The sequence below is a fragment of the Chelonoidis abingdonii genome, chromosome 6, assembly GCF_003597395.2.
Source record: "Chelonoidis abingdonii isolate Lonesome George chromosome 6, CheloAbing_2.0, whole genome shotgun sequence".
Lineage (NCBI taxonomy): Eukaryota > Metazoa > Chordata > Testudines > Testudinidae > Chelonoidis > Chelonoidis abingdonii.
The window spans coordinates 90,800,685-90,828,513 of NC_133774.1; the positions used below are offsets into that span (position 1 = coordinate 90,800,685).

At 40.0% G+C, this 27,829-nt stretch overlaps 1 protein-coding gene and 1 long non-coding RNA gene across 13 annotated transcripts in view; both read right to left on the minus strand.

Moving 5' to 3' along the window:
* Window positions 1-405: 405 nt before the first annotated feature.
* On the minus strand, window positions 406-6,802 carry LOC142046992 (uncharacterized). Its single transcript, XR_012656131.1, has 3 exons — window positions 6,397-6,802; window positions 1,259-6,343; window positions 406-1,209 (listed from the first exon to the last, which is right to left on the minus strand). It is a non-coding gene; the product is annotated as an uncharacterized LOC142046992 (long non-coding RNA).
* Window positions 6,803-10,161: 3,359 nt separating this feature from the next.
* AOPEP (aminopeptidase O (putative)) overlaps window positions 10,162-27,829 on the minus strand; it is a 346,149-nt gene continuing 328,481 nt past the window's right edge. For all 12 annotated transcript variants that reach the window (XM_075067225.1, XM_075067228.1, XM_075067224.1 and 9 more), the window contains 2 exons: window positions 14,036-14,122; window positions 10,162-10,923 (listed from right to left, as the gene is read on the minus strand). In XM_075067225.1, the coding sequence (XP_074923326.1) occupies window positions 10,783-10,923; window positions 14,036-14,122 (228 nt within the window). In that variant the 3' untranslated portion in view covers window positions 10,162-10,782. The remainder of the gene's footprint in view (window positions 10,924-14,035; window positions 14,123-27,829) is intronic.

Consider the following 27,829-nt stretch of genomic DNA (forward strand, 5'->3'; position numbering starts at 1 on the left):
CGGGTGTTGCTAGGGGAAAATTCTTCCGACGAACGTGCACGTGGCGCGCGCACACCTACTTGGAATGAATATGAGCAACACATCTCGAAGAACAACAGTTACAAAGGTGAGTAACCGTCTTTTTTGCTTGTTGGTAGGGAACTCCATCAAATGTCCATCATGAATGTTAGAGATTGCAGGACTCATAAAATAATGCTTGAACATTAAAAGTATATTAATTGAATGTGATTTTAAATGTCAAGAATCTTATTTATAGAGGAAAGTATGTGAGTAAAATAGAGTCCATATCTTCCATGTTAGTGTTTGTTTGGGTAGAATGATAGTCCTATCCTTTAAAATCTCTGAAACAGGGTATTTTGTCCAAGGGGGGGATACAGTTTAATTAGAGACCATGTAAAGCTCTTACATGTTGAGGTGATTTTAAAATTTTGTAAATAATACAGAACTTCAGCAGACATATTTTCTGTAGTCTAGCGTCTCTCACAATTCTGAGACATCTGGGCTGCTCCACGCTGCAGCTCACAGAGGTGGGCCAAAGTTGCAGTGCTATGTGCACTGACCACGTCTCCTGCTCTTGCTTGCCATCAGATTCTCTGCCTCCCTGGCAGCAGTCAGTTGGTGGGTTTAGCTGCTATTCTTTTGTTTCCCTGGCTGTTTTTCTTGCCTGTTTTCAGCAATGGCGATCACATCTTTTTCTTAACCCTTTCTCCTCTTCCCTGGGTCAAATTTCATTATCTTAATGGGTAAGCTGTCTGGAGCTGCTGGCCACATGCCAGTTATACATAGTTGTGTTCCCAGTGAAGTTACTAATATCTTTCTGTGAGTTCTGTGCAGCATTGGAATGACTCATGTGGCACCAAGCTGGGGGGAGAGGGTTGGCCAGCACTGTAGCTTTGGACCCCCTCTGAGAGCTGCAGTGTGGAGAAGAGCAGCCCAGATGTCTTGTGGGAGATGCTAGCAGAAAGGAGATTATTGGTAAGAATTTTTCCATTTGATATTTATATATTTAATGTACATCAAAATATACATGTTTCAGGTACATGATCGAGTTCATGTACATCTATTCCTGTCTTTTAAACCATACATACCAAAAAAAAACACTGAAAGCATGGAAATTCCTTTTTATTTTAGCACTAGCAGCTTTCGTAGATTCACAGCCAGTAATATTATGCCCCAGGAAAATACATCTCTGAACACAAAAGGATTTAGCTTGCTCCCATTGCACAATAGTATTTGAGCACATATGGGATGTATCAACACCCACTGTTCAGATATCCCCCTGCAATAGCCAGGCACAATAGCGCTAGTTAAGGATGGTGTTTCAGACCCCAATCCTGAATTTTCTTACATCTCTGAGAACCTTATGTTACTTGAAGTTTCTACATTAATTTCCTTTGTTGAAACGAAAAACACAAGGGCTGTCCAATGGACCAATGTATGCATCGGAAAAGTGCCATCCCCTTGGCTCTTTTACGCAATAGAATGTCCATCTGTATAGAAGGTGGGAAGAATCAGTGGTAACCAGTGCCTAATCTTGATTTTGCAGTCTATTTAATCATGTGTATGTAGTTAGGAATGTAATCCGATTTATATATACAAACATATTGTCAATGCTCAAATAATCACCTGTTCCGTCTTTCCCACCTTTGAATTTTGGTAAAATAGCCCCTACTCTCAGCTCTAGATTCTCAGCCTGGATCTCTCTCTGATGTTAAAAGACCAATTGTATATTTAATTCCTAAGAAACTATCAAGGAAAGACAGGTCTGACTGGGAAGGTCAAGCCAAAATTTGGGGATGGCATGGAGTTGGGGAGGAAATGAACAGAGAGCCAACAATGTGTTTATGTGGTGGTGTTGGGTAGTGGTAAGGACAGAGTGGACAATACTAGATTGTTTTTGCCAAACCACTGACAATGGTTGGGCTACAGGCACTGTCTGTTAGTTGGGAGGCTAGTGAAGTGGGAAAACTATTGTTGAAGGAGAAGAAAGCAGGGGAGAGCTTGCTCAGGCTAGGTTGAGGAAGAGAGGGTCTGGAGATTATTTTAATCTGCTGAAGTCCTTCCGTAAAGAGAACTAAGGGTGACACTACGTCTCCTAAATGTTAATCTATTTTATTAAGATTTCCAATAGATTGGCATCTTGTTACTGCTTAGTTCAAAGAGATTCCACAATTCTCTTTCCTTTCTATGTACTTATATATTCAGTAACACCTATAAACATAAAGATCCAGATCCACAAAAGCACTTAGGTTTATGTACGTAAATCCCAGTTTTGGCTCTATTGTGATCCGCAGAATTCCGACCAAATCCCACGTACACCTAAACTCACTTGGTACCTATATTTTCAAAATAGACTAACCACTGGTTATAGAATCATTTTCTCTCTCTCTCTGGCCCAATGACTGTTCCACACTGTGGATAAACACTTAAATAGTCTTTGGGCAGAGTAAAAGAGAATGATTTTGTGGACCAGTGGTTAGGGTACACAACTGGGAGAGCACAGACCCCAAGTCCAGTCCCCCTGCTCCAATGACACTTTCATTATTTAGCTACAGTGGAACAGTTTCAGCAGGAGAGAGTGAGGGGGCCCACATCAGAATATCTCCTAGAGCTTTGTGGCTAGAGCGGGAATTGAACTGGGTCTCCCACATTCCAAGTAAGTGCGATAACCCTTGGGCTAAAAGTTATAAGTGGGGCATTACCATCCTGTTCTCCTCTGGCCATTTTATGTGGAGTAAAGCAGGCACCTAACTCATTCCCTCCAGAAGTGGTTTAGGTACCCAACCTGCCTGACACCAGCTGGCGGAGGGAGGGTCTCATCTGGATCTCTTAAGTAGAGATACGGTTCTCCCTGCAGCCCAGACTGAGGCGCCTATCTCTGAAAGAGGGGTGGGGCTCTGTCTAGCATGTTGGCTTTTATGGAGCATATTATTAGGCGCCTGTCTCTCCCCATTTGTTGTACAGGAGCCTAGGTGCCTAACAGGCATTGTAGATCACATTGATGTTCCTATGATTTTCTAGGCACCTAAAAGCTAGGTGCCATGCTGCTCAGCATTGCAACACCGAAGTTCCTTTGTGGCTTCTACCCTAACTCTTGAACTTTTCATTATAATTAAGACCTTCCATACTTGTGTTCAGGTACCATAATTCTCTGGCTCTTGATGATTTGCACATCCTGATTGAGGTGCAGGATCTAAAACTGAATAAGGTACTCCAGAAGGTGTCTCACCATGATCTAATGCAAAGGCAGAATGTCTTGTCTTCTTTGTAATTTTTTTGATGGTGCCTAAAAGCTCATCAGTCTTTTTGCTGCAACTGAGCAGTGGGTTTCTGTCTTTAGACCCCTAGGGCCTTGTGTACTGCCTGTGGTGCACATTGGGACTATTTATTGTATCTCCATGGCTTACTCTTCATTGCCCTTTGAATCACGCCACATCTTAACACATGTGCATACATAACTTTGGCTCATAGCTGAAAACACTTAGTGATGTACAATTCATGAATTATTTTTGATACTTGAATATTTCACTGTGTTCTCCTTGCTTCAGCAGTTGCATTGTTGTGTGGGAAGGCCAGCTCAGAGAAAGTGGGAGCTTGTAATCAACTTCATTCATTCATTGTCTCAGTTTCCTTGGACTTAACTACAGCTCTGTTGCCTAACCCCGATCTTTGTCTCCACTTGATCCCTATCTGCGAACTGGACTCTAGCTCCCTCCCCCACTCTTCTTCTTATGTAGAACCATGAAAAGAACATGCACTGTCATGCAAGTAATTCTCCCTTGAGGGGAAAGATGTAGAGCAAGAGGGAGCTGCAGGCACATCCCACAAGGGCAGTGAGATAGAAAATAAAATGTCAGGAATCTGGCTGCAGCAAAATAAACTGTGCAGCAAAAAATTATTAATTTTGTGGTAGCATTGAAACGTGCCAAATTCCAGAGCTACACTATTGCAGAGTTCATAGGGCCCCAAGTAGTGACTAGGGCTGTTCACTCCCCTTTCATTGTTTCATGCTCTTGGCTGATTTGGATGATCACTGATTACTCTTGGGTTATGTTTTTGAGGTTATATGCAACTAAAAGGGCTTAATGCTTTTTTTTTTTTTTTTTTTTTTTAATGAAAGCTGACTCTCTGGAGCACACATCTATAAGAAGGGTAAATTCTGGGACAAATTGTCTGACTGTAGTATACACATGCCACTGCTAACCTGAATTCTAATTTTTTCATTCACTGCATTCTAATTTTTCATCAAATAACATATGGATCAGTGTATGCTAGTTAGAGCCAAAATGCATTTTACACTTTCTCACATTAAAATCACTAGCCAGATCAACCCTCTGTTTAAAAAAAAAAATGAAAACATGTTAATCAGCTGTTCCACTCAAGTATTAATTGTATTTCCAGTTTGACGTCAGCAATAAATGCTATCATGCTGTATATGTCACACTCAAGAACATTAACATACCAGTGGAAAAGCTACGGCTCCTGTACCTGAATCAAGCTACAATGTATGTGACCCAAAGCTGTGATCTTTGCTTCCGCTGTAGCCAACATATGTAGCACTGTTCCCTACTATGTTGCCCAGGCTAAGAAGTAAGTGCTTTTTTGGTACTTTAACAGAAATCATCATGTGTTTCCATTTTTGGTCAAGGTCTGGCACAGGTGGCAGTAGACCTATCCTCACAAGCTAGTCAACTCAGTTAGGGATGACGAACATCTTGTAGGCCCAGGTTACCACTAAGTATGAGTTTGCCATTCTAGATTAGATTGAACCACATTATGATCATGTTGTTGAATTGGGTTGTAGTCCTGTAAATACTCTGTTACGCAATTTGGTTAGGTCTACAATCGGATCTATCGAGTTTTGTGTGTGTGTGCGTTCGGGGAAAGTATGTTTGTTTTATTTGCAAGGCAATGGTTGTGGGCATTTTTTTGTTACGCTTACTGATAGTGTAGCTTGGCCTCAGTCACTCCAGCATTGTTGTGAATATCAGTTTCGTACTAGATGGGCTGAAATGTGACCCTTCCCCCTTGTTCCAAATCCTCTGCTGTGTATCTCATGTCAGCGATAGCTTGCCCATTAACTGGCTTGCGAGCTCCACTCTAAGGTGAACCGTAAAGGAAAAAAATGTTTTGTCCTTGTCCTGTTGTATAATCTAACTTTTTCCCAAAACAATATCTATTTAGGATTGCTTTTGAAACAACAGCTTGTCGTCATCTCCTGCTTGGTTCTGGGCGAGATGTTTGGAGGGCATGAAGTGTAATGTCAGAGGAAGCTATAAAATGTGCTGCAGTTTTTTCTTATGTTGTCCCCTCTTTTCCTCAGCTGGTGGCAGGGAAAGCTGCAGTTCATATGACATCACAATCAGATCCTCTTAAGACCTGGGTAAGACCCTCCAGCTATTTCCAGTATCAAATGCAAGCAGGAAAAAACAGGTTCTTTGAGAGGGAAAACTTGAAACAACACTTATATATCAAGAACCAAGGAAAGGTCAAAACACTTTTAGTTTACAATTGACTTTTATTATTATTGGATGCAGACTTTCCAGGACTGATGATTGATTCGTGTTTATCCTCTGAGTGCCTTATTCAACTCTGAGTTATTTCCCCTTACGCAATGAAAGCACTAAGAATGAGTATTTGTTACTTGTTCTCAGAAAACCTGTGAAATGGGGCATAGCTCTTTTATGAATAGGATCCCTTAGTCACTACCTCTGTGGGGGAAGCTATATTAGAAGCCATTGCAGTAACTCAGCATGCTATTAGACAGCTTCCTAATTCTTATTGCATTTAAAAGACAGACTCTGAATTGCTGACTGAATATAACCCAGGTAATTAAAAATGTGTTTCTGAATTTTGGTGTGGTACAGAGAATGTAGGGGAAAGAGGAGCTATGCTCCATTGTATTGGAGCACACTACTAGATCAGTTACCAGCAGAGCACTGTTTATAGGCTTAGTATAAGGAGGTTTTTTCTAATCCCCCCACTGTGTTGAATTTATTTCCATCAGTACTCATTAACTAACTCATTTTTAAGTTAGTTTCTATTTCTCCTTTACAGTAAAAGACAGATTATTTAAGCATTATAAATGTACTAATGTGCCTAATTGCTAAGCAATGGAAATAAACCACACACGATTTATTTTATTTAATTATTAAAAACAAATTGTGGGTAAATATTTGCCCAACTCCTCCTTCCCCTCCACCCCTCATTTTTAAGGGTCCAGTTCCATGAAAAGATCAATTTTTGGAAGCGTCCAGTAGTCTTTGCATAGAGAGGAGTTAACTTTGGTGCCTCTACGATACAAATGAAGCATCACATGGGGAGAAAAAAGTTTTCAGTAAATCTAGTTGTAAAGAAAACCAATCCTGCTTCTAGTGATCATTGTGTTCAGTCCACTCCATGACCAAAATAACTGACTTTCTTCTAGTGTTTTAGATTAGGATCTTTATACCAAATCATACATTCAAAACAACCCTCACCCTTGATCTAAACCTCCCTTGAGATGGTAGAGGAGACCAGCAAAGAAGTCTCTCCAAGAAATCCACTTAATTGCTCTGGCATGGCAGAGACTTTCATGCAGTTTGCTATTGGTTGCTGTGCTTAGTGTGAAATGCTTAACTTCAGAGATGTCCCTTTGCTAAAGTGTTTCTTCAAATCAACAGGTCTCTTCTCAACACCTTTTTTGTACATGGACATACATAAGTTGTTCTGGTATTTGCAATACAGAATTGTCATAACACCATACAATAAATCTTAACAACAACAAGGGTCAGCAAGTGGCTTGTGCTAGGTAACTAGTTAGAACCACAGTACTGTCTTTTTTTTTAAGGGGTGAGGAGCAGTTGGTGCTTTTTTTCTTACATGCTTGGTAGCAAAAAGCCTCTTGAAAAGATACATACTAAGAGGTAAATGTTTGTCAGCTGATCGTTTTAGCAGGCACATAATCCTTCCTTTGATGTCTAGCAGGTTCAATGAAATCCTAGTACTACCAGGATTTAGTAGTAGATATATTAAGATTTTTTTCTGTGCAGTAGTAAAATTTATAATTGTGTCGCCATAAAGGACTGTTTGTAAAAGCTCGCTGTATAGTCTTAACTGTCCCACTTTTTTCAAAGGGGGGGGGGTGTTCCCTCTTTAGGTTACGAACAGTAATATAATTAAGGGCCAGATGCTTAAATGGAGCTGAATTACACCATCTGACCAGGTATTTATTTAGTAATACAGTTATGAATTGGAATTACTTAAGTCATGTGACTGTCATGTGTTCTGTCACAGGTTTCCCTATGTAATTTAGAAGTGTCATGTTAACTAGTCTTCCCACACTGCAAGAGCAAACTTAGAGTCACATTGTAGATGCCTACAGTTTCACCCTACTTTGGTGCTATGGCCATTAGAGTATCAGTCCAAGGGGAAAGATAATTTGTTGAGGGAGCTTGTTTTCACTTCAGCTCTTCCCAATTTAACGTTAGCAAGGCTTGTGAAAATAGTGATACTAACTACATATCTTTTGTGTGTTCTACTAAAAGAAAAGAAAAAAACCCAGGAGTTCTCTCCACAATAGTGAGGAAGCTTTTCTTCCTTAGAACGCCTCGTGTGTTCAAAAGCACAGTATCACAGTCTGTACTAGATTTGGTTTCAGACAGAAGAAGTTACACTTTTCATAGGCACATCTTTTTGCTTTAGGGCTCGACTCCTGTTCCTGCTGAACTGAGCCAGTATGTAAAATCAGAACTGATATCAGCTCAGTAGGCACCGGAGGACGGGTCCATCAACAATCTGGAACAGCAGCAGCCGTAAAAAAGCATTTCCTGCAAACAATACACATTGCTAAGCAAGAAGCATAGAGAAATCACTGGCTAAAACTTTATAAAGCATAGCTTTACAGACTTAAGTTGGTTTAGAACAAACATATGTCTCCAACTTTTAGAAAAGAATTGAGATTACATTACAATATGTATAAATTATTCAGACTTATTAACTGCTTCTTTGCTTGCAGCCAAACCTGACTGTTTACAGTGCATTTCTTACATTCTTGACAGGAAAAGTCTGTTCTTTTCCAAGTCTCTACCATCATTTATGCTCTGCAAGACAGATTTCACACACACTATAAAACTATACCCCAACCCACCGTGTACCTCAGCCAGCAAACTACTTCGCCCCTGGGTAGGTTGACTTTTAAGAAGTTTCCCATCTCACCTTCTCTTCAGGTGCAGAACTTAGCCACTGTGAACAAAGAGGAAATCAATCACTGTTCACCAATCAGCTAAGCTCTGCACCTTGTTAGAGAGGTCTTTGTCTCAGCATAACGAAAGATCAGATGAAGGTCTTCAATGGTGCATTTTCTCCTTTTGTTTGTAGAGGATTCCAATGCATATATAAGATAGGATTCTCATAATAGGAGGCACAGTCACGGTTATGTGGTAATCCCTGGCAATGTGATTTTAATCTTAAATCACAAATCAGCATGCCAGGAACCCAAACAGCCACAACATTAAGGGACACTTGTGTAGTCTCTCTCCTATCACACGATGAGGTTTAAAACAACAGTGATTGTAAATCTTGATATCTTAAGCACTTTCTGTGACAATATCTTTAAGATCTCATTTCCTTCAGGTAGCTGTTTAAAAAATTTTATTTAGATCACCCGTTTCACATGTTAGAACCAAGCTGCTTATAGGACACATGCACTAACTAGCATAGGGAAGTTACACAAAGGCAATCACCAAAGGAGTTATAATAATTTTAATCTTTTTAACGTTAATAAAACTCCCCTAGGTATCTAGGAGCCTCTTGGTAGAGAACACCATATAGCGCAGCAGAGCAAACCATTCTAACTCCATATTTATGGTGCTTGGTGCTATTAAAAACATTTGAAAGCATTACAAATAGGCTCAGATGTTAATAGTGTTTTTTTGTTTGGGGGTCGGTAGGTGGTTCTCAGCCTAGATGATCTGAACATGACTATGCATGCAAACCTTCTATAACTGGTCTCCTACCTGTTTTAGAAAGCAAGACCCCCCTGTAACTGCTATGCTGGCACTCTAAGCCTATTCCAAACCCACCGCAGTTTTCCTGGCTGACACAGGTGTGTAGTTACTACCTATGTACCAGAAGAACAGAGCTATTCATAAATAGCTTGTTTTTATAGCATTTTGAAGGGGACCTCAGCAAGAAAAAGGTTGAGAACCTGTGGACTAGGACATATACAATGTATATATAACCAGGGCCCAGCAGGGGTGGTAGGGGGAACTCAGGGCTCCCCATAGACATAGTTTTACTTCTGTTTAGGGGGGCAAAGGCTAGCAGGGCTCAAGCCAGCTCCGCATAGCAGGGTCCAGGGAGAGTGCACCATCTCCACCCCCTCACTCAGGAGACCACTCTGCCTGTCTGGGCTGTGGGGGAATGCAAGAAAAAAACAACAACTCGGGGGGGGAGGGGGACCTCAATTCAAAGTTTGAAAACTGCTCAGGGTGTGGGGAGGGAGATAGCTCAGGGCTGTGTGCAGGCAGGAGGGGAGCTAGGGGCAGCAGGCACATTGAGGCTTCACATTGGGATGGGGGACCCCAGCTTCAGCCCTGCACCACTCCCAGCTTTGGGACGGGGGCTGCTGCCTTCAGCCCCCTGCTACTCCTGGCTGGGGTGGAGGGGTCGCTGGCTTCAGCGCTGAGGCTCGGGGCACCAGGTTTGAGCCACGGGGCACTGCAGCCTGCCTGAAAGGGCTCACAGACCCCCAATTGAAACCCACTCTTCTAGTCCATGTAAATAAAATAAATGCCACAAACTCAAATGGAGCCTAATTTCAAGCATTGCCTACCTGTACAGGTCCTGTTCAATACCAAACACTGAGCAATGTTTTTGCTAACTCGTTGTCTGAATTGTGGTACCACAAATCAACTGTAAAGTTATGGGAACGAGGAAAACAGGCTGTCAGATGGCTTGTATCATTACACAAAAATCTGAGGTATGCTGTACTGGAAAGGATCTTCATACCAAACCTAATTGACTATGGGGTAAACATGCACGTACAAACACCATAAAGTAACCTTTCAAATAGGATGAAAGAAGGGAATATGTCACTATCTATATAGTATTTGGTGTAAAAGGCCAGTTTATTTAATGTCTTTGGTTATACTTTACTTGCAATTTTGCTTTTTTTTCACCCAAGTTTAGTGAGATGACTTCTACTTTTGTCCCTTAGCCACTAATTTCAAGTAGAACCAGAAGCAAATCAAAATAAAGCTATAAAATGTTTATCTTTATGTGATAGTCATTAGCATGTCTTTATAAACAGGTACTTCCTAGCATAACCAACACTAATTTTAACTTCCTCACACAAAATACTCAAAAGCATGTAAGCCACACTAACTTGAATCATGCCAGAACCACTCTGGATAATTAGTTTGTAAGTGTATGAGTTCAATGCCTCATGTGACACAGATTTTGTTAAACAACTCCAGTAATTGCCATCCCCTAGCAAGTTCATATCACGTTTTCTATTTGCAGGTGTGAGTGCAGCCATGTTTAAGAAGTGTTATAAATGTAGATGTGTCTTAGTACAAAAACCCCTCTCTTCTCCATGCTCCTCAACTAGATCCCTTGTGCCTCAATGATCCATTGCTCCAGCAATGGTGTAGAAAAAAAAAATGCAAGAAATTTAATGAGTGATTCTTCGAGCTGAATATCAGCAAATTCTACATTGTGCTAGAGTTTATTTACTGCGCTGTGCATATTCTCTCACAGCAGCTTGAGGATTAAATACTTTAATCAAGAAAAATCACCTCTTCAGAATAGCATCTCTGCCACCACTTTGGCTGAGGACACATCCATTTGTTTTTGTGTTGCAGCAAAGCATTTATAGGCAAGTTCCTGTTGTTTTGCATCTTCATTCACCATTAATTCTCCATACAGGTAGACACCCATAGCCTGCAAGAAGAAGAAAACACCCATTCATTCTGTAACCAAACACAGCTAGCTGGCTTCTTTTTAAAGACAAACTTGTTTCACATAGCTCCCAACACACTGCATACAGTACCCAACCTCATTTCATGTACAAAGCTATTTTTCTTTTAACAGGTACATATTTTTTTCTCCAAAATACAGTTCTCTGTCTGTCCGTCTCTCTTAGAGACTATTCAATCGGAGGAGGATTGTTATTGTTTCATTAAATATATTACCAAAAGAATATTTACACTAGAGATTGATAATCAGCTAGAGTCAGCATCTTATGTCGGGAAAATGCTTTTCTGCTGTTTCTTCCCCTGCTTTTCAGGTTGAAGTCCATGTTCTCTCTCTCTCTCAATCACCAACTGAGCTGTTTCCAAATGTCTCATGAGAGTGCAATTTGCCTTTACTCTAAGATGACAGAAATTTGAATGGTCTTTAGTTGATTTTCTTTCTCAGATGGGACCTTTCCACATGCAGGGAGGGAGAATAGTCACTGGTATGTATCAAGTGAAACAATCCATTCTGAGATGCCTGCTTAATTTTGTTAACTGAAATCAATTGAAAATGATGGGTTTCTGTCTCAGGCTGGTCCCTTCAAGTGGGTACACAGACCAGTTACAATTCTTGACTAGCAGGAAAAGGCAAAGCTCTCCCTAATGCTGATTTTGAGAGTCTCAATCAGGAAGGAGAATTATGGAATGCAATCTTGGCCTTACTGAAGTCAACGGAACCAAGATTTCACCCTTGGTTACCATATCCTTTTCTGAAGATGCAAATCACTTGAGCTAGATTGACGCTGGTCCTGATATTGCAACCTAACCTGATCACAATGTGTCTACTGACATAAACATGGGCTGCAAATACAAGTGTGGGTTTGAAAACTCACTCCCCTTATGTTGACCAGAGTTTTTACCAATGTCAAGTGAACTCTTGCGGTCATGCCCAAGCGAACAATCCTGATTAGTAAGTGGTGGGTGTATGTTTTCATGCAACGTAACATACCATCTAGTGCCAGAAAGAAGACTAACGTTACCACTAAAAAATATACATTTTAATTCAATATTTCTTGAAACTTTTTTTTCCAAACCAGCTCTAGAAATTATCCTCAGGATTTTACCATCAGACTTGGTCAATTTGGCTAAATTAAAAAGTGTTTGTGGACAGTGTAGTTTGCCTTGGAACTGAAGACCCTAGAGCTTCTCTGTGTTCAGCTCCTTAGCAGGCAGAGTATCCTGGAGACAGAGTTCCATTCCTTTTCACAGAGAACTGCTAAATATTTGGGTTTTGTTCCAAATCAGAATGAAACCAAATTTTGAAATCTTTTTTGCACAGTTGTAATAATTTCACCCAAATCTCAAACATTAAAATGCAGTAAACACTGGTTTTCTGATATCCCAAATTGGATTAGTCACATTTGCATTTTTTGCAGACTTTTAAAGTAACAACGTTCTTTTGTGATAAGTAAGGCCAAGAAAGTGCTTTGATTTCACATGTAATCATTCCAGAACTTAGTTGTGCCACAGATTGTACACCCTACTGGATAAAATTAAAAGAAGGTTCTTAAAGATAACAGCTTAAAAACTCTGCAGTTATGATTTCAAAAAAATTTTCCTTAGAAAGCAGAAAAACATTGATCCTTATCTGGCATAATCACCATTCTAAATATATTGCCGTTCAACTTGGCTTTTAATAGAGAGCTGAAGGATACAGTTGCTTTTTGTTTGCCTACCAGGGGCTGATATGACAGCTTCCATGTATCTGAAACTGCACCCCTTTATATAAGAATTAAAATATGCATAATACACAAACATATATTTAAAAAAAATCTATGTAAACAGGTTTATCAGAACACATTGTTTGCTGTGGATTTTTGACTAGTTCTCTGGCTTCTCATGCATATTAAGAGTGTGATCTAGGTCTAGAAGATAGTGTTCAGAAGACTAATAAGAGCTGCACTGCTGTAGCAAGATGGAAAGTGGCAATCTATTGTCATGAAAAATACAGCATGTTGTCTGATCAGCCATTAAAAAAAATCTCATATGTTGCAAGTAAAGTTTGAATTGTTATACTTTAGTATATAGAACATAGCAGCACCAATAATGTCAGAGTGTGTTTGTGTAGGATGCATGTACATATTTAAGTTAAAAATTGTGAGTAAACTAAATGTGAGTGATCTTGTCAGAACAGCGTGATTTAGGTCCTACTGCATATATGTAATAAATACAAGAGGTAGGATTCTTTGACATCATCAACAACTAAGCAAGAGTTTTACAACTATGGTTAAGCATGTAGTTGAGGCTTAACCTAGTTATAAAACTATGTTCTAGCCTAAATCTCTACCTGAGCTATAACCTGGACTGTTAACTTGATTATAACAAGATTTTGCTCCATCCACATTCATTGGTCAACCCGTTAACCTGGTTTGGCTGAAACAGAGTTTAAATTGCTTAGTCAGCATTGTTAAACCAGCATCTTTTGCCTAGAAAGACAGGACCTTGGAAACTACTTTTGAATATTATAAAAGCCTGATAGTGTAGGTCTCAGATGCAGATATCTGACAAATCACAGCTAGAGAGTACCATATATACTTGTTCATTAGCCTATTTGTTTATAAGCCGACCCCCCCCCAAGATGGTTAGGTAAAAATAGAAAAAACTGTATGACCCTTTCATAAGCTGACCATATATTTCAGGGGTTGGCAAACTTTGGCTCTTGGTCCATTAGGGTAAGCTTCTACCAGGCCTGAATGTTTTGTTTACCTGCCACGTTCACAGGCACGCAGCCCCTCAGCTCCCAGTGGCCGTTGTTTGCTGTTCCCAGCCAATGGGAGCTGAGTGGCTCCATGCCCGTGAATGCTCCAGGTAAACAAAATGACAATGTATTAGATATTCAATTCAATGATTCCACAGAGTTTAAAATCATCAAATTTTGCTATAGACCCATTTATAAGCCGACCCCCATTCTTTGATGCGTCACTTTTTTACCAAACATAATCAGCTTATGAACGAGTATATATAGTGAGTTAAAATCAGTTTATACTGTGACACAACACAGGGTGATTATTTTGAAAATGTTAATAAACTAAACTGACCTGATCTTCCTTGAGGAATTTCTCAATGTCACCATATCTTCTTGTATATTTGTGTTTAACAACAAGCTCATACCACCGATGTCGAACCTTTGGAAAAGGAAAATACATATTAAACATGCATACTGTGTTGGTGTACTTGATACAATGTCACTCAACTTTTTAAAAGTTTTTAAAAGTTTAAAAATTTTTTTAAAAAGTGTTTTAGAGGAATGGCAGTTTGTGAAACATTTTCAAGTACTTCAGTAGGACTTGCTAATCTTGCTTAAAAATCTATGTGCCCCTAAATATGGACACAAATGAAGTTCCTATTTTTAAGGGCAGATGCTGTTTAGAGCATTGACTCGTGTGCCTCTGTAAACCATTAGATCAAATGTGCTTCTATAGTAGGATTTTTAGACTCCAACATATCTGGATAAACAAGCATCTGTAACTGTCAAACCAATCCCAATCATAACTTAAGCCTGTTGAATCAGTGAGTCTGTTGTTTTCAAAAATAACAATTATTCTACAAAACTACTTCTAAAAAGTTACACTTAGCATTAGAATAAATAAATACTTTTTTCCTTTTCTCATCTAGTTTTACAAAAGAGGAAGTTATTGCTTCAAAGCTCTGGAAGCAGACGTAAGATACAATTGCATTATTTCCTTTAGGCAAGTGTCTAACCTAGGGGGCATGAGGCTAAAACACATTTTTGTAAAAACTGTATCTGGGGGACAAGTGCTGCATCTATCCTGGGATGAAAGGGATAAAAGGTAAATGAGAAAACATTAAATAAAGAATTTACATTTCAGCAAACCAACGTTTTGCCAATACAGCTTGCCAGAATGTGTCTAACATCTATTCATACTCAAGTTGCTGATTTGCTGTACCGAATGTACTTCAGTGAAAGCAGTTATTGGCTTATGCAAACTGTAGAGCATAATATTGCTACTAAACTGGGCAATATGGCCAGTACAGCTTTCGAATGCAGGTTCTTTACAAAGCATTGGCATGCTTTACATTTCCTTGCATTTTGATGTCTTTTTGATTTGTTTTTAACCATTCACTTCTGTGACTTTAAGTGTCATTTTACACTGCATCACGACTTCTTCAGTTATACTCAGCGAGCAGTCAAACATTTTATGTTCTATTATTGGCACTGCATTGGCTCAAAAAGAAAGCAGTTAAGTGCATTAAAAACTACTTGTATTACAGCTTGCTTTTACAGCCTTTCAAGGGAAAGGCACTTTATAACAATCCGTTTTTGCAGTAATAATAAAATGTAAGTAGTTTCAAGATTTTTGGCAGCTTGAGTCTAAATTATATAATTATCTACTAATCTAGCACAAATCACTTCTTAAAGATAGATTTACCGATAAAAAACCCAGGGAAAATGAAAGCTGGAAACAGGTCGTTTTTGTGAACAATTTGGAGGTAGAAGAGGATGCTTTAGTCAATTTCAAGTTGATGCAGGCTATTCCTTAACGCCCTACAATCCCCCTAACTCTTTGTTCACCCTTTACCATTACTACAACAAGGGATACAATTTTGAATTTCTAAGGATTCGGCAGTCAGCCATCATCAGCTTTACATCACAGGGAGGAATTTCAGAGGCTTATATAACTGAATTGACAGTCTCATTAAAACCATTAAGTGCTGAATGGTCACAGGCTTCGGAAAAATTCTCCTGTGTCCTTGATTTCTTCACTGTGTGGCCTCTTCCATAAAATTGTTGGAATGCAACTTCTGACTACAACAAGGGACTTACTTAGGAAACTCAGGGTTAGGGGTAAGTGTTTGGGCTCATTTATTAAACTAGTAATTAATAATAAATATATAAAACAAACAATAAAAAGACTAATTGTGTGCTGGGGATGTAGTCTGTTTCTTAAAAGTTACTGCTGACAAGCTAAAAGTATTGGAATCCTACTTGTAGCACAAACTCTCTGGCTATATGAAAGAAAAGAGGTTCTTATTGTGATATGTATTTTTTATATTTGACATTCCGTATTAACCTTGTTGTATATTAGATGTATCTCTCTCTTGCTAGAATATACCATATATACTCATTCATAAGCTGAAGTTTTTTAGTAAAAAAGGGAAGCAGCAGAGAAGGGGGTCGGTTTATGAACAGGTATAGAGAGGGAGAGGTGGGACACAGCCCCTCCCCCCAACAGAGGGAACAAGGAGAGGTAGCACAGCCAGAAGGGAAGAGATGGGGCCAGAGTCTCTCTGCTTCTGGCCATGCTGCTCTCCCCGCAGCCTCCGAAGCAGCTGCAGCTCTGGGGCTGGCAGGCTGTAGCCGTGCTGCTCAGCCCCGCCTCCCAGAGCAGGCTGTGGCTGTGTCGCCCAGGTGCTGGAGCACACTGCGGCTGTGCTGCCCTGCCCTGCCCAGCCCAGCCTGCTGGAACATGCTGCAGCTGCGCCGCCCGGTCTGGCCCACCGGAGTAGGCTGCGGCCACACTACCCAGCCTGCTGGAGCAGCTCCAGCCAGGCCAGAGACATCCTCCCCTGGCCCTCCCCAGATAAGGTGGGAAGAGATGGGATGGGGAGAGTGTGGGGGTCCCAGGCTACAGTTGGGGTCATGTGGGGTGTGGTTACAGGGGTCACTCCCCTGACCCCCAGCTTCTCTCCCCCACCCCCCAAAAATTTCCCCACCAGTTGCTGTCCCGGCCCTTCAGGGTAAGGAGATGGTGCACCGGGACACTTTGTTTACTTAGGTTTACCTCTGTGCCTGCAGACGATCGAGGTAAACAAACCATCTTGGCCCATCAGCAGCTTGTCCTTATGGCCTGGCAGCCAAAGTTTGCTGACCCCGAATTACAGGGTCAGCTTATGAACGGGTCATAAAAATTTTCCATTTTTATATATCCATTTGGGGGGCGGAGGGGACGGTTTATAAACGAATTGGCTTATGATCGAGTATATACGGTAGTGATCATCTGCCACATCTGAAAAAAACCTGGAACAATTAAATTGTGTCTGTTTCCTTAGACTATTGCTTCCTACATAGGGTTCTTGCTCTTGGCACTAAGCCTCAGTTACTATATTTAGGGGGAAAAAAGAGATTGAGAATTGGGACAGCACACATTTTTTTTCTTTCTTTCTCAGGATCTGTAGAAATTATGGCAGTTTTCCAAAACTGAGGTGCAGAGAATCACCAATTGGGGTGGAAGCAGCATGTCTGATATCCTCAGATTGCACGTTCACCTCCTATTTTCACAAAGCTGAAAAAGGCACTTTCAGTGCAACAAACTGCAGGAGAACCAGTCATTATTAGCACTTTTTCAAATACAATATTTCAATCATTCCCATCTGCTTTCTAATCCATCATATGTAGTGGACGCTGGTAAACAGTGGGTGAAGATGGTTTAGCTGCTAGATCAAGTCTTTTTGTAACATGGCACCAAATGTAGTTTGTCCTAAACCACAATTGCAGTTAAACCATAAACCAGTTCAGATACATATGCTATCAACACAGCAACAGGTAATTTTTCTAGTAGATAGATATCATGCACTAATCCCTCTCACATTACGATTTTTACGCACATATGAAGGAGAGAAAAAAAACCTCCTTCAGTTCCTTGCTTTTCATCCAAAACTTAAAGCGGCACCACTGCTTTCCTGTGTAATTAATGTGTCATATTTCTGGGCACTTTAATGAACATATATAAAAGAAAATATTGAAAACTAAGTAGTTTGTGGTGGGACAGAAGTAACCATACTCTATCCTGTATAGACTCTTCTGTAGCCATCCCTCCGTGGTGCAAAGGAAGAGGGAAAGGGAAGCAAAGACTCATTGGTGAAAATAAGAATTCCCTACTTTTTTTCTCACACTGAGAGCCATGTCAGACTCTCCCTTCTTGCTCTACACATTTCTCTGTGCTCTTCTGCATAGCTCAGAGAGATTCACTGTATGTTTTTTTGGCTAGTTACATCATATTCAGCACAAACTGAAGCTGAAAAGTAATTTATAGCAACTCTTCCTGTTGCTGCTGGCAGAGTTGATTGTGCTTTACTTTGTCTGGCTCTTATGTACTCCAGCTCTGAAATAACACCTGTAACTACGCACAAACACTGGGTCTGAGTTTGGCAGCTGCAGGACGTACAAGCCAAACTCTGGAATGTAATTTATTTTTTCAGCCTCAGAATCTAAGTTTATGGTTGTCCTTTTGACTGTCTCAGCCTCTGCCTGATGCTCAGGAGGAGGGAGGAAAAGTGGTTTGGGGGATGTAGAACTGTCTGCAGGTCTTGCGGGAGGTCAGGTTCCTGATGGATCATCTTGCACTACTAAAAATGTTCTTCCCTTCCAATGGATATTATGGATTATGCTGAATTGCCTACCAGTTTTCCATTCAACAGCTGAAAATTTCCTGTAAATATATATGAACTTTGCAACACATTCCACAATGTTGTCAGCACAATTTGGGTTCATGGACTGTTGCAGATATGTAATTTGAAAACATACCATTTCAATTTAGTAATCAAAGGAAGTTATCAGAGTGGAGGGTTATTTTGCTGTCCTTAAGACCAAAGTCTTAAATGGATGCTGCTGTCAGGTTGCATTTAGCCCCAAATTTAAAGCTTTGTTTGAAAAAACAAGAAAGAGAGAGAGAGAGAGAGACCACTTACAAAAACAAAGACCAATAAAAATGTTCATTTTTTAAAAAAATTATAAGATTTAGACAAATGGATAATGTCCTGCAGTGCTGTTCACAACCCAAACACTGTAGCATTTTGCTAGTACAAATGAACTTGAAAATAAAACTGACTAGAAATCAAAGTGACACTGAGTAGTTTATTTTCAAACCCACAAAAAAGTAAAAAAGAGCTTAATATAAAAATTAATTCTTATATCTGTTATTACTAATATAAATATAGTAAGAAAATTAGTTTTTACAAATATGAGCCAACTTTTAAATGGATGCTTAAAGCTGAGATAGTAAATCCATATTTAAGTGCCCTGATTTTCAAGAATGCTGAATGCCCAGCAGCTTCCCAATGACATCTTTAGTATGAAGACATTTTTAGACCATCTCAGACAGTCCTTGAAGTGAAGCAATCACTTTTAGTATTTGAAACCCACCTACCCTCCAAATGATTACAGAAATCAAACAATGGCCAGACAGGCATAGTTAAAATACACATACAGCTCATGCAATATATTGTAATAATTGAGGTCACTGAAAGCCTCCATCATACACATGCAAACAAGGAAACATACATGCAGAAAATATTTTACCTCTGAGGCTTGCAAATAAGATTTAGAAAGCAAGTAATTTAGACCATGCATTTTATTAAAAACAAAAAAATCTAAAACGTTTGTACTAAGCCTTTGGTCTGCAGAATGGAGACTAGCTTCGGGGAAAAGAGTAAATATTGCTAATAGCTGGATCCAATTAAAAAAGCTCCAGGAGACAACAAATCTAAATCTCAGAACAAAAACATGCTTTGAGACCCTAGAAAATAGAAGTTTTTTTAAACCTGAGTACACTTAGTAAGTATTATAGTCCAACTGAAGTTCCAAACAGAACATATCTTTAAGTCTTTTTGGTCCAAGTTATTTACCAACCATGTGTTCAACTATACTATTGAAACTAAATGCATGTAATATGAAAAGTTAATCAAAACTATAAATACTGCAGTAACTAACCACAGATAAGTCCATTGTAAATATAATGGACAACAGGAGCTAGATATTCTTTGCAGACTTCAGTCTTCTTGCAGAAGGAGAAATACAAAGAAACTTTTGCAACTAATCAAACAATGGATTATTTTTAATTAATGAGGAGGAAGCTGAATATCTCTGGAGCCCCGGAATGCTGGCCTGTTGATTAGATCATCACAGATTTCTTCCATCTGAAATTATTTCCTTTCAGCATAATTCTCTCTTCCTAGCTCCTCACAGATTGGATTCAGCTATACTATCTATAATTAGGGAACACTGCTGAGTGCCACAGACTAACATTTTGGATTTAAAAGTAGTTTTTACAATTGGTTAGGACAGAAAACGTATGGCTTAGAAAACTGCCCACACTTTGCCCCATTATTGTAACAAAATATTTTTAACGATTTAATGATTTTTTCTATATTCTTGTACTCACATTTTAAAATATCAGAGATGACTGCTATTTTAAATTAAAATTAAGTAGTTGCACCCACTTACTAGGTTTCATGCTGTAAGGTTTGGGTTTTTCAAATGAACATTAGTATTTGGTACTTAGACTCAGGGTTTTTAGCATGCAAATCCCATTTCAGTAGAAATGTACTCCTCAGTAAGGTTTTTAGGGATGCTGAATCAGCTCTGAAGGAAGTGGTGTTGATGATAATGTACGGATCATGTGTGCGCTAAAATTGCATTGACAGCGTATCAACTCAGCAATGTGCTAAAATATTCTTACTAGACAAAATCCTATTAAATGCAAACAGAATGTATTCATCATTCCTTTGTCAGTGATTCTGCAGTTGGAGCATACTACATGTGCCAGAGTTTGTCATTAAGTAGTACAAGCAGGAAACTACCTAGCAGTTTCAGTCATTGTGTATTTTGCCTACCTTATGGTGTCAAAGCTTTCATTGCAAGTAAGTGACTAAGTTAAAACACATAATTCTGTAATCCCCATATGTCCTTTCAGTCTGCCTATTCTCTCTGCGTTTCATTAAATTCTGACATACAACAGGACATGACTGCAATGCTTTTGTTCATCTTTCATTAGACGCAGATAAAGTGATGACAGGCTAGTGGTATATAGTAAGCTCAGAGAAGAACGGGTCAAAAAACCAGTACAAACACTGATTAGTGCAGCAGCTTCAACAACTGTGGGAAGAGCCCTCTATGCATGAAGGCTTTTCTCATTGCGTTTCCATTTATGGTGCCATAATCTCCCTCACATGGAGCAAGGCTTCTATACCACAATGCCTGTGATATAACGAAATGTTTAACATAGCATGCAAACTGAAAAACGTTTTTTAAAAATAAACCTTAGTTAACAACAAATACTTGAACCAACATGTACCTGAACCAAATGCTTTCCTCCCTCTCTCATTTTCAGTCTTGCTCATTCAGGATGTTTGTGTGTAAGTGGCAACAGGCTGGAGATGGCTGAAAAGATGTAATGAGCCCCACCTTCTACAGCTGTTTTTGTTTAATCTTGTTTTGCTGCAGTGCCATTGGCTTTTGGAGTCACTTCTACATAGTGGTTACCTTCGTGCACCACTGCAGACCAAAGACTTCCTCTGCTCCCACAGATCACACTGCAGAGTAGGGGCAAGAACCATGCCCCACTTAGCCAATGGAGAATGACAAAATCTCCATCTCCCCCTCTAATTTTACTACTATGGCTGAAACTGCCCAGGGCTCAATTTCTCAGCCATAGTAAGTTTGACCACGAACCTATAACTCATCACCTGTAACTCATCAGCTATGATGTGATGTCTCCAACATCTGAATCAAGTATATGCATGCTGTATTGGGACAGATTATATCTGAAGCAGGTACACACTGTCTAATTCTCAGGGATATGGAGTAATGCCCATAACCTTTAAACTGCCAAAAAAAATAATCAGAAGTGTTGCTGTAGCCATGGTGGTCCCAGGCTATTACAGAGACAAGGTGGGTGAGGTAATATATTTTATTTGACCAACCCCTGCTGGCAAAAGAGACAAGCTTTCAAGCTACACAGAGATCTTCTCCAGGTCTAGGAAAGGTACTCAGAGCATTACAGCTAAATACGAAGTAGAATCGGCAACTGATACCACCTACTATAAAGAAATCAAAGATGACCCCACACTGCAGTTCACGCAAGAATTTAAAGATATTATCAAATCCTTGCCCAAACACATCGAAATATAAGCTCATGCCCCAAGAAGCCACCCCAAGAATCTTCTACACATTTCCCAAGATACATAAACAAGGAAAGCCAGGCAGGCCCATCGTATCAGGCCACAACTATCTTACTGAAAGAATATCAGAACTCATAGAAACCATCCTCGAACCACTCACCACAAAAAAGGCCATCTTCCTCCACGCCACAATCGACCTCCTCCAGAATCTCTGCAACATTAACAACCTCCCTCAGAACACCATCCTTGTCTCCCTATACAACATCCCTCACAGTGATGAATAGCTGCCTGTCTCAAATACCTACAAGACAATGGACAACATTCAGATCTCCCCTGCAAACACATCCATTTCATCCTCACCCATAACAATTTTACATTCAACAACAAACACTTTCTCCAAATTATGGGACCAGCCATGGGTAGTAGGATGGCTCCCTAATACATCAACTTCTTCATGGGCCACCTTAAGGAAGAATTTCTGAAATCAGTGATATACCTGAGATACAGCGATAATATTTTCATCCTCTCGACGGATGACCTCAAATTCCACTACAACTTCGATGACCATCACCCATCCACCAAACTCCCTCCAGGACAGTCCTGCGCCAGCATCAACTTCCTGGACAACACAATGAGCTTCAACAATGGAACCCTACAGACAACTATATACAAGAAACCCCTGGATCACCACACTTACATTCACAGATCCAGTAACAAGAAGTATGTTATCTACAGCTAGGCCCTTAGATACCGCAGAATATGCTCCTGAACACACACAAAATCGCCTTCACCAAAAAAGGACACTCTACCAGAGAAGTAAATCACATCATGGAATGGGTGACCCAAATACCCCGAGAGAATATGCTTCAATACAGGGGGGGAAACCTTCAACTGCACACCTCTAGTTGTCACCTACCACCCCACACTAGAACCTACAGAGTATAATTAAACAATTACAACCCATACTAGATGGGCACCACATCCTGAAAGAAAAATCTTTCCTCGTTTCTGGCTTCAAACAACTCAACAACCTCATTATCAGAAGCAAGCTCCTCATACACCAGGACCCACCAACTCAAAGCAGCATCAGACCCTACCAATACAACAAGTGCAAAACCTGTTGACATATTTCCACTGCTACAATGATCAGTACCCCCACAACACACTTTTGAAGATCTATGGGTCCTACACATGCCTATCACGTGTGGTTTACGTTCTTTAGTGCACTAGATACCCCAATGACAACTATGTTGGCAAACCCAGACACTCACTGTGCTCTCAAATGAACACTCACAAAAAAATAAGACAAAAACACCATATCACCAGTGGGCGAACACTTTTCATAAAATGATCACTCCATACCTGACCTCTCAGTCCTCATCCTCAAAGTAAACCTTCATAAGACGAGCCTGAGATCTTAAATTCATAATTTTGCTAGACACCAAAAATAATGGTCTTAATAAAGAGACTGGATTTATTGCTTCTGTAAGCACTGGCCCCCCTTTTTTGTCCTATGACTACAGGGGTGTTAACGGGCTACTTCACCTTGAATGGTTCCTTAGAATATGTGTTAACTATTTTATGCTAAACATTCTGTTTCACCTTGTATTTAGCTGTGACACAACTACCTTTCCCTGAACTGAAGAACATGTGTAGCTTGAAAGCCTGTCTCTTTCACCAACAGAAGTTGGCCCAGTGAAGATATTATATTACCCACCATGTTCTCTCTAATTATTATTCAAGTTTTTAAAAGTTGCAAATAGAAGAAGTTTTATGTTCCAATCAATAAAGAGAAAAACAACTTTAAGTACCAACTGGCCAGCACGCCATCCCTTTGGTTACACCAATGTATAAGTTTGATGACTAGGTACTATCAGTATCTAAAAATACCTTCTTTCACCTCCACTTTGCTAGGAAACTTTGTCCCTTCCTCCCAGATAAGCAACTTGGTCCATGAATGTGTCACCTCTGGCTTCATTACTATAATTCACTGAATTGGAAGTGAAACATGAAGAGGATGCACAAGCTGTAGCCAGTAAAGAATGTGGCTGCCTATTTCATGTCCCTCCACTGGGGCTCCTAGTTTAAGACTTGAGTCCTAATTTTCAAAACAGGGAATGCATCAAGCCCCAACTACATTAACAATCAAATTCTGATCTATGAACCAACGTGACAGCTCTGCTCCTCTGGTACAATGTAGATCACAAAGTCCAGGACAAAGCATCAGAGAGATGGGGACCAAGCCTTTTCAATCATGGGGATCTGGCTATGGAACAATCTCTAGAAGAGATCCGGTGAATCCAGAGTCTAACCACCCTTAGGAAATGCTACAAAACTTTCCTCTTCCACAAGGATTTCCACTGTAAGAATGACACTCTCAACATGGTCACCCCCTTCCATCTCGTAACCCTACCAAACAAAATAAAATAATAAAAATCAAATACTCTACTCCACTTCAAAAAAGGAAAGCCAGAAACTAGCCTGGAGCAGCGAACCGTGGCCAGTGGGAGCCACGATCAGCCGGACCTGCAGATGCGGCAGGTAAACAAACTGGCCCGGCTTGCCAGGGGCTTTCCCTATACAAGCGGCATCTCAAGTTTGGGAAACTGTCCTAAAGGATCAAACAGGAAAGTGTTCCAGATGAATGAACTGCCGATCATGGGAGGAAAAGTTTTGTTTCTCACAGTAGTATGAAAATAATGCATTATACAGTGATTTTCTCCTCAGAAAGGTAAGTACCCCTCTACGTCGATATAACGCTTTCCTCAGGAGCCAAAAAATCTTACCACGTTATAGGTGAAACCGCGTTATATTGAACTTGATTTGATCCGCAGGAGCACACAGCCCCACCCCCCCCGGAGCGCTGCTTTACCACGTTATATCCCAATTTGTGTTATATCGGGTGGCGTTATAACGGGGTAGAGGTGTACCATATATTCCATCAAAGATAAACATGTTTCAATTCCACTTAAAAAAAAAATCTACACACAACCCAATCTCCTGACTGTAACTGTTCAGATACTCTGCAGGCTGCTTGGTCATGCCCATCAACAAGGGATCCATATGCCTTAGTCATTGCTTTTAGTGGACTTTACCAGTTTTGGCATCCTGAAGGTTTGCTAGTCTCTAAAATCCAGAAGAAACTGGATCTGAATTGGACCAAGTTGTACTAACATTACCACGGCTGGATAGTGTTTGCCAACAGTGGTGCCTTTTTAATATGCACTTTCCTACTAGGAATTGGACAACCTGAACTGAGCTGAGTGGCCAGAGTGAATGGCCTATGGAGGCTGAACTAAGCTAGGGATGGTTCCTCTGACTTAAGGCGGAGGCATATCAGTAGGACTGTACAGAGAAGCTTGCTCTCTCACTGTACAGGTATGTGTCTGGTTGACAGAGGACTTCTGTGTCCAAGCATGTCAGTGTGGCACCTCTCACATATACACAGCTTAAGGAAATCAACCTTAAGTGAAATATGACTTTATGCTGTAAACTCAGTAGACACATACACCCTGTATTGAAGTGAGAACAACAGGGTTTTACTCAGAGGTTTCCAGTTTTGCATCGCTCACTCACTCACACTTGATATTTCCAAAGACTCTTACCCCAGGTAGAATACAGCATCACAACCCTACCATTTTAACTCTTGGACAGAGAAAGAAATGTAGCAAAACCGTAGTGGGGACAAAACTGTACCCACATATTAGGAAGTTAGTCAGTTACTAAGCAATGGGGAGTAGGGTTTGATCTGACTCATTCTACCTAGATCTTATGTTCTTTGAGTATGACATAGTTTCCTGCTCTGTGGTATTGTCCAGAGATAACCAGGATCTACAGTCAACATTTTAAGAAATGACAAAGCACAAAGCAAGCCACTGAGCATTAAAAATAGTAACTGCAAATAAAATTCATCTTTAGAAATTACTCCAAGTAAAGAGTTGTGTCAATTACTGCCTTAAGAGGGTGTTCCATTAAAAGCACAAATAGGGCAACAGTCTTAAGCTGCAACAATCAGGAAACACAAATCCAGACTGTTGAAGGCACTTGTTTGTTTGTGTTTTTAACCACTACATCCTCCTTAACATTCTGGCAAATGTGTAAGGGCCATCACATATATACAAATAGTATAACCTTTCAGATTTATGACAAGGCCAGGCAGTTTGTATTACAGCACTACTTCTTCCTTGACTGCCCCACACCATTGTATAAACAGTCAAATATAGCAAAAGCACCTAATTAAAAAAACAAAACAAAACAACAGTCACCTCCTCATATGGCAGGTTTTAGAAAAATGGAACTAAGCACCAACCTTCTCTTTCTTTGCTGCTTTGGGTAAAGAACAAATAGAAACAATTCCATATTTAGATCTCTCTTTCAATCTGCTCCCCACTTTCCAAATTTCACTGTGCTGTTGGGATGCCAGAGGAGCAAATTAAAAACTCAAAAAAACAATTAGAAAAATAGTGGATGATAAGCCGATGACATAGTATAATGCACCAATAAGGCGCCTGGAACATTTCACTAATGCCACCCAGCAGCAAATGAAATCACTTGAAACAAACATGCACAGCTGTTGGCTTTTTGAGCTGTTAGGGAATGAGGGAAGGTTGCTGATTGGGGAAATGCTATTTTGAGCCCCCAATAAATCTTGCACTCTAAACATGTTCCTAGGACAGGTAATGCTGATTCCAGAATTTTGTGTACTTCTCAAGTGGCATATTTTTCATGCGGCAACAAAACAAGCCCAAATAATAGCTACTGGTGGTTGTTAGATTATCCTTTGGGCAAGCTTACAAATTCATCCCAAGTACATCAATTCCGTTGTGGCACATACGAGAGCCAGTCAACCCAAGGGACATTCCCATTGTCATTACTGGGAGCCTTTTTCTTCATCCTGGTTCAATTCTCTTGCCTCACACCCAGCTCTGCAATGTCCTGAGCCTCATCTTTGGAAAGTGAAGGGTGTATCATCAGAAACCACCCTTTCAATTTTCTTTTCCCACTCACAGCAGCCTCCAAAAGATCATGAACTCCACTGATTTCAACTGGAATTACATCAGGGATTAATTTGGTCCCGTATGTTTAAATACAGAATAAAACAGAAAACTGCTTTAATCTAACAGATCTAAATTTAAACACCAGATTTTATTTTGCCTCTTGTTTTAAAAAGAGAAAGAAAATGTAGGCAATATGAGCATTAGTACAAACTGCATATTCCCCTCCTCTGCCTCAATTCAATGTGTGGATCTCATCTCTAGAAGAGACTGGCTCAGTACAAGTGTTGTATAGATATTTCCCCAGTTATATGCAATGCTACAATACGAAACACTCCAATGTTTTGCTCTGCAGTCCAATATGACCTTAGATCAGTTAAGACAGCTAGGAACTGGGACTTCTTGTCCTTAAAGCAGGCTGTGTGGAGGTATTTGCAACCTGATGGCAGAAACCTGCAAGTTTTATATATAGTATTAAAAAGTACATCTGTATGGTGCAGAGGGCTACTGAACCATTTTCACCAAAGCCCCAAGCATGCTCAGATACTGAGAGTTAGTTGGTGAACTCTTCTGAAAAGAAAGCATGCTAATTCCCTCTTTCGTTAGTATAGCAACATGGTCTGACTCTTCCTGACCAATTCCCATTCTCCAAGAAGTTTTACAATATACTGTACAGAGCTTTATTCCATAAGAGTGTTGTCTTAACAATGCTCAATGACTACCTTCAAGACAGCTAGATAATAGAGCACAAGAATGGGCTTAACTTAATCATCGGGAGGAAGGGGAGAGAGAGAGAGAGAGAGAGATTGTGTTGTAGTTCATCTGTACTTTTACATCTGCCAGTATTTTATGATTTAAGAAAGATCAATGGGCTGAAATTATTTTGTTCTAAACATAATTCTCACTATTTTTAAGGCACCAAACACCTTGTATGGTTTATATTAGCGTGACTGGACCTCTGTCAGTGAAATAGGATGC